Raw genomic sequence first — 12,112 nt, 5'->3', positions numbered from 1 at the left:
TATATCATACCACAATGGTTTATGCTGTCGACTAAAAGATCTAATCGAGACATTAGGTACATTTTACAAATACAATTTAGAACTTTTTTTTTTATCTTCTAACCTATATGTAAATGGGGGGAAGGGATTGTTAGCAATATACCCTATCTTCCACGTGATCCTCCCTAGAAACCATTATACTGAATTCCTAGTTTATTCGTCTCGATAGGCTAACTGACCTTGCTTTTTCATTTTTACTTATCATTTCACACTGGCGTCCCGTCAGCGTATACCAATAGCGCAGACGGGGTTACCATTCCATTACAAAAACCTACATGTAAACATTTCAATTTTCTATGCCATCATTCATATGATTTGTTGTTAGCAATTCCTTCTGCAAATGTTTACCAAATTTCAAGATTGATAAACCGTTATGATACCAAACAAACTCACTTACAAATTAATTTGTAAAGTTGTATGCAAACCTTAATAAAGTTAATAAAAGCCTTAATATATGTATAATATATATGAAATGAAAGACAATAAACTTTCCGCATACCTACCTATACAAAGAGCAACTAATGACGGTAGCAAATGGCGAAATAGTCAGCCACCCTTTGGAGTCTAGACGAGGAATTAGGAGGAGTGCACACTGAACTGGCACCGGTCAACAACCGTCTGCCCTGGTCGATACCCGGCTGTGGAAGACTACCTTTGTCTACGAAAGGTCTAGACTCAGAGGTCCTGTCGGGGTTGATAACTCGTGTTATCACACAGTATGCACTCACACTGATATAATTGATTAAACATTGCCAATAATTAAATAAATACCCGGATCTACAACATTATCTTTTAAAAACATTTAAAATTGGAATAACAAAATCATGTTGCCAACCATATACAAATATCTTTTTTTTTTCTTTAATATGCAGCTTAACGTTCGTTGTCAGTGTTAAAAATTTTGACGAAAGGTATAAACACAGTTTATTGCTTACCAATGTTTGAAAAATAGTTATTAATATTCATTATGTCATTGGATTCATTATCCACAGAAAGTAAACAGTCTCTGGCGGAAGTTTTCGATCTTTTATAATTTATTATGGAATTTACAGAGATTTATACATATACAGGCATTTATACATATATAGACTTCTACTAAGTTTAAAGTTATTTAGCTATTTTAACTTAATTCAGTGAGTAAGAAACATCTAAAACTCTTATAAAAACATTTTAAATTTATCCAAACAAAAATGTAAATAACTCGTTGTCTACATAAAACCATACAATGACTGGTACTCTCAGCAATAAACTCTAGTTATTGTACTCACAAACAAATAGACAGCTCGTCTACTTTGTATTATTTTATTATGGAAAGTTTAGCAAAACAACAATACCACGAACTGTTACAACCTTCTCACCAATAAATTCACACGTGGTCACGAATTACAATGTATTTATGATCATTTTATACATTTATATAATATAATCATAAATATAACTACTAATGCTATTTAAAGTTAAAGATACTGAAAAAAATATGAACCATTCACTGATTTTATTTAGTTCATAGGTAGAGAAAGCAGCACCATATTCTAACCAGTAGTTTTTGCATGTAATAAATAAATGTGTTGAAATAACCGAGGCTGCTGCAGCTGTACATAAGCTAGGAATATTGGTATAATAGTATTGGCGTTAGATTCTTATCTGACAGCGCAGCAGTACTAAAAGCATTACGAAACAACAAGACAAACAACAAATTAATAATTGAACGCCACCATTCACTGAAGATATCTTCTAATAACCGAGTTATCCTCCAATGGATAAGAGGGCACAATGGATCTTATGGTGACGATGCCGCAGACGAACTAGCTAGAAGAGGCTCAGGAACGAGGGTGGCAGGCCCGTATCCACTTCTTCTTCTTCCGTTCTCGCAATTTCGAATATGGATTCGTCAAAGATCCGCTGACAAACAAAACCAAAGATGGATACAGGCTACTGATTGCAGACAATCAAAATTGGCCGTACCTATGTTGAACCAACGACTATCAAAACGTTTATTACATCTAGATAGAAAAAACCTCAAAATAATGATAGGGACAATAACGGCCCATTGCCCATTAAACAAACATTTATACACAATAGGAGCCACAGACAGCCCTCTATGTCGAAGCTGTTTTGACGCCGAAGAAACGGCTGGACTACACACTTTTTTTTAATATTCTCATGTAAATAAATTTAAATTTCTATGCAAAAGCAGGTACAGAATATTCAGACTTGTGAGCTTAGGATCGTTTACAGTTCCCAGTATCAATGTCCGTAATTCACAAGGACCCAAAGAAAGCCAAAGTAAACAATACAACGACTTGTAGATAAATGGCAAACGAATCAATAGAATCGATTCGGTCAGCCCTCGCTTAGAAAAGAACAAGACAGAGAACAAGAGAGTAACGGTAAATTCATTTGCCACTTGCTTAATAATAATAAAGTATACGCTAGCATAGCCCATGTGGTTCTGGCATAGAATAGACTAACTCTCTTTTTCTTTACAGCACTTATTCTGATAAATATATTAAGTCAATCAGTGGTCTAGTAGATAGATAGATAGATAGATTTATTTACATTACTTACAGCACACAAATTACAATAAAAAAAAAACATACACATAATAGACAGTAAAAGAGATAAAAGAATGAAAATAAAAAAGCACAAATAAAAAAAACAAAATATATACACTTACTATATAAGCTCTGTTTAGTTTGTAATTAGATAACACAGTGTCATATACGAGGTCTGTCCGGAAAGTTCGTATAAAAGTGTTCTGGAATGCGAGAAAGAGGAGTGGGGAGGCCAGGTAAGCGCAGGACCCCTTCCTTATGTCCCTAACAATGCTTCAGTTCTGGTCTGACCGCCGTGCGGTGCGAACTGGCTTGTCACGCCATCTGTGAAGTTACCTCTTAACGAAACCCCGTCGGCATGGAGCCCGCTTCCGTTGAAGAGCAGCGCGTCGTAATCAAGTTTCTCTCGAAACTCGGCAAGAATGGCCGTGAAAGCAAAGAGTGGAAGACATCCGGGGAACCACGAACAAAAAAATCAAGAAAATCCCGCTCAAATGTCAAGACAATGTTGATTGTTTTTTTCGATGTTCGGGGGATTGTCCATCAAGAATTCGTCCCTCCAGGCCAGACAGTTGATGGAAAATTCTACGTCGATGTGCTCAGACGCCTCAAAGCTCGTGTGGCACGAGTTCGTCCAGAATTGGCGCGAGAGGGGCGTTGGATTCTTCACCACGACAATGCCCCTGCCCACACCTCTCTTGTTGTCCGTGAGTTTTTGAGTAAAAATTCCATTACGGTGACCGAACACCCCCCTATTCGCCGGATTTGGCCCCGTGTGACTTCTTCTTGTTCCCAAAAACCAAATTGGTACTTCGGGGGCGGCATTTGGGGGACATAAATGAGATAAAAAAAGCTACGACGGGGCAGCTGAGAAACCTACAACCAGAGGACTTTCAAGGAGCCTTCTCACAGTGGAAACGGCGTTGGCACAAGTGCATTATGTCACAGGGGGAGTACTTTGAAGGGGATAAAATTGATTTACCTGAATAATTGTGAAATAAAATTTTTAAAAAACTTTTATACGTACTTTCCGGACAAACCTCGTATTCTAGTGTCCTAGATAGAGAACTAAATTACACCACATTTTGTAGTTTATACATAATTTTTTTTTTCTCCTTTTTTCTCGTAATTAATTATTAAAACAATTTGACTGCCGACATTAACAGATTAAATATATTCCAGATAAATTATCTACAATAATAAATAACACAAACAAGGTAAAAAAATAGTAAACAGTTATTATATGTAAAAATTACAAAAAATACATATTTAGATAAGTCTCGGCCTACGCCAACTACAATATATAAACGACCAATTTATTAGGCTCCACAGGGAGTTCTATAACCCGCGTTATAGTCATAGCGTAAGCGTGTAAACTGGGTTCAACTTATAATGGGCAATGTTATAAACACAATAACTGAACTGGAAGTGAAAAATTTAAATTATTTAATAACTCAATTTTTTTTTATTATTTCTGCTTTTTCTTTTTTCTTCTTTATACAAGACTAACATGCTCGTGGTCGTTTTTTTTTTTTTAAACTATATACCTATTCATCATAAACAATATAGTTCAATTTCACCATAAACTACCTGACCTAACCTATAAGTTAGCTAAACGTTTGCATGCCAAGGTTACTACTACAAATAGTAAATGATGTCATACCGTCATTCGGGGTCCAATGACGCTAAATACTTTTTATTGTTGTAATGTGATCCATCTAGCAAACTAAAATAGCAATTCCAAACCAAGTAACGCCATATTTTTATGGAATTACCACAGACTATAAAAAGTAATTCCAAAGATTTCTTTAATAATAAGGCTGAAAGTTGGGATAAAGTCAGTTACTGTGGCGGCAGACAAAAGGTAAGACTCATCAGGAAAGCCTTAACAGGACACATTCCAGTAAAACACATCATACTAAATTATATCAGCCGTTAATTGCCCACTGCTAAACATAGGTCTCCCTCTATTGGTGGGGCTTTACCAGTAATTGATACACTTGGCAGACAGGTTGGCAACTGCAGTTAGGCCTTGGAGATGTTTCAAGAGAGATGCTACTGCCCATCCCTCGTTCATTAATATTCCTTAGTTAATATTAATATCACCTTACAACATTCACGGGAAAGGAAGAGCTATTCTATGCCAGGCCCGTATGGTGAAGAATATATTACACAAAATAGGTCTATCTTCAGATACACTATACAGTGAGCCACTAGCGATGGAGCCGATACACTTGATACTACCCTATCAGGTCAACCTTAACATGATCACTCCTAGAAACTACCATGGTTCATTTCTACTGTACTCATCATAATAGACAACTGATGTTTATCCTCACTAGTACCTAGCACACACCAATGGCGCAGACAGGGTTACCATTCGAATTTCAGTTTTTAAAACTCATCACACAATGTTTATAAAATTTTCTCCTAACCTTATTTTATAATTTATATAGTTTTGCAAAATTACTGTTTACTAGGCTGTTGTAAACTAAAAGTGTAATAATTTTACCTTAAATTTATTACAATATGAATACATATTGGTCCTTGCAATAAATAATTTGCTGTGATTTCAATTTGAAATTTAAATTTTAAAGGTTGGTTCAAAAAAATGGAAGCTCAGAATCAATCCTGATATCATCCAACATACTTATCAAGATATCTGAAATACACATAATTAACATTAATTACGTATATTAAAACAGTCATAAAAAATTTGGAAGTTTTATATCTGAAATATGATAATTAGCTAATTAGTAGAATTTCCCATAGCTGCCACCGAAATGGGAGACAGCAGGATAAATGTATGTAGCAACCAGTGTGTATGATTATATACACCTGGAAGTATATTAATTCATCCATAAGTCTCAGACCAAAAACGTAAATGTAAATAGGACTCCATTTTCTGCACTTAGCCTCTTCAAGTCTCAGACCAATAATAAAACATGCTGTAATATACTACTAAATAAAAAACTACAGCCATTGTTCTGAGAGGGATACGTAAAAAAATAAACTTAGACATATATACATGGTGTAGACAAACTAAGTACAGCTTGTAATATGAGTAAGTATTTTATGCATAGAAACACCTAGACCAATATAAGCATACTCATTAATACAAATGTTTGTATTATGCAAGAATCAAACCTGTGACCATTGGAAAATAAGGTATAATATTTTTTTTTTTAATTGGTGAAAATAGAATGACAACATCACCTACATATCGGTATATGCTGTTGCGGCCCCAGTGAACAATGATAGATTAAGAAGAAAGCAGATCAGTTGACCCATCATCCAGGGAAAACATATGGAGGTTGACCCAATGGAGTACTTTGTTAGCAATGAGGTTGTTAAAATCTATCACTAACAATATCTTTCCCCGGGGGAAAGGAATTGTTAGCAATGGAGTTTCTCAGCCCCAGTGCTAGCAATATGCCTTATTAGGTCGACCTCCATGTGGTTCCCCCTGGAAACCATCGTGAACAATTCTTGTTGAATTCGTCACGATGGGCTAACTGACCTACTTCATCCTCACCTATCATCCTTCACTGGTGGCCCGCCGGTGTATACCGATAGCGCGGGTGGGGTTACCATTCTTAAAAAGTGTTATATTGCCCATTATTTATAAAAGGAAAATATTTGATAAAAGGAAATAAACAATTTACCCCACTTATCAAAATATACCTAAACCAAATAAACAAATCCAAAGGAATCTCCTCAGATCATCGAATATGACTATTTTAAGACAAAATTTATAAAAGTTGGAAGAGTTAACAATGAGACGATGAAAGAAAAAATTACATTACAAACATTAATTACTGCTTTTTATTTTAGTGTTACTTAAACATTTGAAATAATTTCAAAACCTATTTCTGGCATCCCCTTGGACACATTAAAATAATATATTGATGGGTTGACCATGATTTTACTGCTTAATTTTATAAATTTTAAAACTACAGGAAATCTACAAAATAAGTACAAACTTTAGCATTGTTTGCTAAAGTTTGTACTTATTTTGTTGTCATTGTTGTCTCTTTGTTAATGTCATAAGAACAATGAATGAATGAATTTTCGTTATAACTTTTTTAATGTAAATTAATAAGTAAATACATTTTTCTTCAAATAAAGTAAATATTTAGTGAATAAATCTGTTAAAAATATAATAGAATATATAACTAACAACAAAAATAAAAAATATTTCACTTTTAATAATAAGTCAACAGCATTTTAATTTCGAGAATAAAGTACATAACCAAATTTTACTGATTAATATAATTATTTATCATAGTATAGTGCATAGTACAAATAATAACAACAGATAAGATTTCAAATAAAAACTAACTCTAAAGTCACTTTATCACCACGTTCTTCATTTCGTCTGCCATTTTATAGGAGAAGAGACCTTGTTTATTATTAAAATTCAACCACAACGGTGACATTATACAGTAAATTCTGTGTATTTACAAAGATGCTATTACATTTTATAAACGATAAAATTACCAATCATTTATTTTTTCGTGTTGATACAAAATATACGATCAGCTGATTTCTTTGTTTGACTAGGCCAGCGAATAGCACCATACTACGACAAGATGTTATGACACGTCAGACGATTTACAAATTACGTAAACTACCAAAATTTATTTACAATCCCATAAAAATCACTCTGATTTCATTTAATACCTATTTTCGCAAATCATTAATGTAAAAACAAACCTTGAAAGTTCTTACCTTTGTAGTGGACTCGAAGATTGTTTTGCGACAAACCGATGTAACTAAATTTGTCCTTGGTACTCCATGATCTTGGCAATGGTGTTTCATCTTCATTTACGTTAGGATAAAGTAATTTTAAACGGTCTACAGTATCACTTTGCACTTGATTTTGGGAATCCATCGTCCCCCGTCCACTACCTATCGCAGCCATTTCTAATTTCTGTATTTCATGTCAGTGACGTCACATCCACTAGTTGTTGAATTTGCAAATAGGTGGCAGCACTTCAAAACACAGATCATAGAGAACAAAACAGTAATCAAATCAAATGATTTTATCTCTAATACATTACTAATATTTCTGGATTTTATCACAGTATCAAGTGAAAATTGAACATTAAAATTAATAAGTATAATGTAATTTTTTTATTTCATATACACTATGAATTTCAGGAAGGCACCTATTACACAAATTCTTCTTTATGAAAATAGGAAAGATTATTACCACAGAAACTAATAACCACTTCAAAGATAACGATTAATGTTGATTAGAAGTATAGAACAATGATATAGAATAATTATTATATTAGTTAGCGCAATTAGAAAAAAGGTAATACTGAATAAAATATGAATCAAAATAGTTTTCCCAAATTTTTAAAAGATCTAACCATTACCATTGCTAACAAACTGCAACAAGTGAACAAGAAAACTTCAAGTGAAGTATTAGAAACACAACAACTGTACTACGATGAAATATTAGAGGTAAACATTCATCATCGTCATCAGTTATCATTTCGCACATTCATTACCAAGTTTCCAACAACTGGACATCCTGGCCCTCATCACAAAGACACATGGTCCTCATCACAAGGAAAAGTCTCCTTGCTTCCAGTCTATTACTTGCTGTATTTAAGACTGTTAAACTTGAAACAGCTTAAAAATTGTCTACATTGATAGCTCTGTCCTATTCAGTTTATGAATATCAAGCAGCTGCGCACATGGCTGTTTTAGGTTCTTGGCGTATTATGGTTATTACAATGTAACTATATAGCCTATGGCATAGTGCCATAGGCTATATAGTTACTTTTCGTAAGTGATGCTTTCTACTTTCTATTTGGTAGGTCATTAGCAAACCGTCAGCTTGTTTTATTTCCAAGTTAATACCATTATTCGTTTAAGCTATACTTGAGGCCGATTTTAGTTTATCTAATACAGTGGTACAAAATGTTTGAAAGTGCCCAGTTGGCTGAAATATTACCAAAAAATTGGTCCAACAATTGGAGAACTTGTTGCATTCGCGGCTAGAGGAAATTCTATTGATACATAGCACCTCGTCCCTGGATGTCTCCCAACCGCCAAATTCCTATCTAAAGATTATACTAGTTATCATGAATAAAACTATTAGGAGTACTCAAAAGCTCAAACTTTACACGAATCATCGTAGTCTTTACATAACTTGTTGAGTTTAAAAAGCCGCTTGAACTGAGCGTGTTGAATTTGTTATCCTTAATCTACGAGTATAGCTGAGGGGCATTACAAAAGATAGGCGGGCTATGCTATAACTCATGTAAGGTGGACTTTTTAATCCCTTTCAGCGATAAAAGAAAATCGGAAAAATATAATCATTCCACTGTACTCGTATGCTTACAAATGTTTCTGTTAAAATATCGATTAACGGATTGAATAATGATAATAATTATTAACGAAAAACTTAACTACTATTAAACTTTCATAAAAGTTCAATTCTTACACATGCATCCAATAACAACCATAAACTAATTTAACATTTGCAGATATATCAAGAAGCTTTAAAAAATTTAATTGACAACACAGTAACATATTCAGCAATCCTAAAAGAAATTAAACAAGCGTACGAAAATGCTATTGGCATAAGAGATGAGCGCATTTCACAGTTTATTACACAAGATGTAAGTAGTTATATTTCATATTATTTTTTGTAAATACAAATTTTCATCTACGTTGTTATTATAAGATATAAGACGAGAAAGAAGATTATACAACTGCTTAAGTCTAATGTATCTTTTTAACATATCTTACTCGGCAACAGTTTTAAGTATCCTCTATTCTATAAAGCACAAAGCAAGTAACAAACTTTTTAATGATAAATTTAGGATAATGCTCTGTCATTGAACTTTCACTCGTGTATATCATTCAACTGCATTGTTCTTGTAGGCAAGATAAACATACAAAAAAATAAAATCTTTATAGTTTGATTAAACGCAACAAAGAAATTACATAAATCTTTACTATCTAAATTTAATAATAGAAATTTTCTTATTGTCTTCATTTTAGAAAATAATTTAATAAACGACCATAATAATGACTCTATCACATAAACATAGAATATTAATTATTCTAATACTGTATTCTGAAGTTATAATATGCATTAATTAATATCTAATTAAATTCAACTAAATGTTACAATAATATGACATTAATAACTTTATAGTAACTTAATCTGTGGCTTACGTATTGGAGTCTGTGATTTGACCATTGACAATTTGACAATTATTTGACGTAACATTGCTGTATTGTTGACAATCTGACATTGACAAACAAATAAAAACGGAAAAAGGCGGGAAACTCGAATAAGAACAAGCGGGTTTTTTAAATTTTTTTTATTAATTTATTAAAACTATCTCTATCAATTCTTATTATTGAATAAAATATTATATTTTCACTAAATTCAGCGACAGTAATATAATTAGCATTCATGGGGAAGCGCAGTTGTAGAAAAAGGAAAAAAAAATGACGATTCAGGTGATGTAGACCATGAACCTTGTAATGACAAGGATATATATTCGGAAGATACTTCTACTGACTCAGAATCTGAAATTGATAAGGCCGATAAGTATAAACCTTACTACGTCACAGATTATATTAGAAGATATCCCGAGGAATCCCCTGGGACAGAATTTGTTGTCTTTGTAGAATCCTCAGATAGTCAGAAAACCATTGGATCCAGAGACTTGCTCTCACTCTCCTCCTGTTTAAAACGATTTAATAAAGGGGTAACTTATCTTAGATCTATAAATAAATTCAAAATCGGAGTATACTTTCAAAAGCCAGACTTAGCCAATGCTTTTTTAAATAATAAAACTTTTTTAAATGACTACCATTTTAAGGCCAGTATTCCTGCTTCTTCAACAGAAGTTACAGGCGTTATTAGAAATGTACCTACAAATATATCTAATAAAAAAATATATACTATGATATCGAGTTCTAAGAAAATTATTGCTATTAAAAGAATTTTAAGAAAAAATACCTTGACTCATGGATATGTGTTACAGCCAACTCTAACCGTGACAATTACTTTTGCTGCATCTGTATTACCTGAATATCTGGATATTGGAGGTTGGCGCCACAATGTCACTCCATATATACCACCAGTTAAACAATGCTACCGGTGCTTGAGGTATGGACATTTAGCTAAATTCTGTAAGAATTCTGAGCGTTGCAGCATCTGCAAAGGTGAGCATAATTATAAAACTTGTACAACTGGAATGGAAAACGCTATTTGTGTACACTGCAATGGAAATCACACAAGTGTATCACCGCAATGCCCTGTTAAACAAAAGAAAATTGCTGAAAATAGATCTAAATTCAGACCTGCTTCTTTTGGAGATATACTTAGCACTGAAATATTTCCTAAACTGGGTAACAAACCTAAAAAAAATGTAGACCTAATTTCAATTCTAAATTCTGATAACAAGAGTTTATCACTTTTAATAGAAAGCATAATCAAACTTATTTCACTACATAACACAAAGAACACATCTATTAACACTAAAAGTGTTTTGAATGTGTTATATGATACTTTTGGTAATAGACCTATTTCACAAAATTCAATCGAGACCAATTAACTATCATACAGTGGAACGCTCAGAGCCTACTGAGCAATCGACATATTTTTACACAATTTTTAAATGAACATCATATTTACATTGCTCTCATCTCAGAAACTTGGCTAAAACCACATTACAAATTAAAAATTAAAGATTATTGTATAGAACGAAATGATTGTGGTAATAACCACAATGGAGTAGCGATTATTATACATAATAGTATTAGATATAAAAAACTTCACTCTTTTTTCGACAATTCTTTGCAAACTATAGCTATTAGTATTGAAGTTAATAATTCTTGGTATTCAGTTGCCAGTATTTACTGTCCTACCAATAGTACACCTAGTTTTACTAAAGCCAAATTTAAGTTCTTTTTGGAGTCTCTTCCTAAACCCACTATCATATCTGGAGATTTAAATGCACATCATACTATGTGGGGTTGTACCTCCACTAATACAAGAGGTAAAGACATTCTTGATTGTTTAGATGAATGTAATTTGGTACTATTAAATGATAAGCAAGTTACTACTGTTGGCTCTCATATTTGGAGACCCAATGGCCTTGATTTAACTATGGTATCCCCATCCATATCATTAAAATGCGAGTGGTCGGTTCATGATGATCCGTTAGGAAGTTATCACCTGCCGACTTTTACTAAAATAAACACAAAGAACTCTTCATCAACTCCGTCAGGTGAACAACATGCTCCTATAGATGAAGTTAATAAACTTTTGTTAAATCGTATAAACCTACGTCTCGTTAATTGGGATCTTTATTCTGAAACTGTTAATCAATTACTTTTGGATTTCGAGTATGATGTCAATGAACCCTTAAACAATTACAATAGGTTCTGTAAAATTATTTTGACAGCTGTGGAACGTTCCGTTCCACGTAGGAACTTATCAAATAGCGGTGCAAATACTTCAAAGAGGCACAAACATA

General features: G+C 33.2%; 1 protein-coding gene and 1 long non-coding RNA gene across 6 annotated transcripts in view; both read right to left on the bottom strand.

The window, feature by feature from the left end:
- Positions 1-7,543, bottom strand: part of LOC113521777 (ran-binding protein 9) — a 57,030-nt gene extending 49,487 nt beyond the window's left edge. For 4 of the 5 annotated variants that reach the window (XM_052899932.1, XM_052899934.1, XM_052899936.1 and 1 more), the window contains exon 1: positions 7,326-7,543. In XM_052899932.1, the coding sequence (XP_052755892.1) occupies positions 7,326-7,518 (193 nt within the window). In that variant the 5' untranslated portion in view covers positions 7,519-7,543. The remainder of the gene's footprint in view (positions 1-7,325) is intronic. The other variant, XM_052899935.1, reaches the window with a different exon arrangement.
- Positions 7,544-10,020: 2,477 nt separating this feature from the next.
- Positions 10,021-12,112, bottom strand: LOC128201821 (uncharacterized). Its single transcript, XR_008253445.1, has 3 exons — positions 11,924-12,112; positions 10,591-10,788; positions 10,021-10,154 (listed from the first exon to the last, which is right to left on the bottom strand). It is a non-coding gene; the product is annotated as an uncharacterized LOC128201821 (long non-coding RNA).

Source organism: Galleria mellonella, unplaced genomic scaffold (genome assembly GCF_026898425.1).
Source record: "Galleria mellonella isolate WM207_F2 unplaced genomic scaffold, CSIRO_AGI_GalMel_v1 utg63, whole genome shotgun sequence".
Taxonomy (NCBI): domain Eukaryota; kingdom Metazoa; phylum Arthropoda; class Insecta; order Lepidoptera; family Pyralidae; genus Galleria; species Galleria mellonella.
The sequence above is the reverse complement of the archived record's forward strand: the minus strand, read 5'-3'. Positions and strand labels throughout refer to the sequence as shown.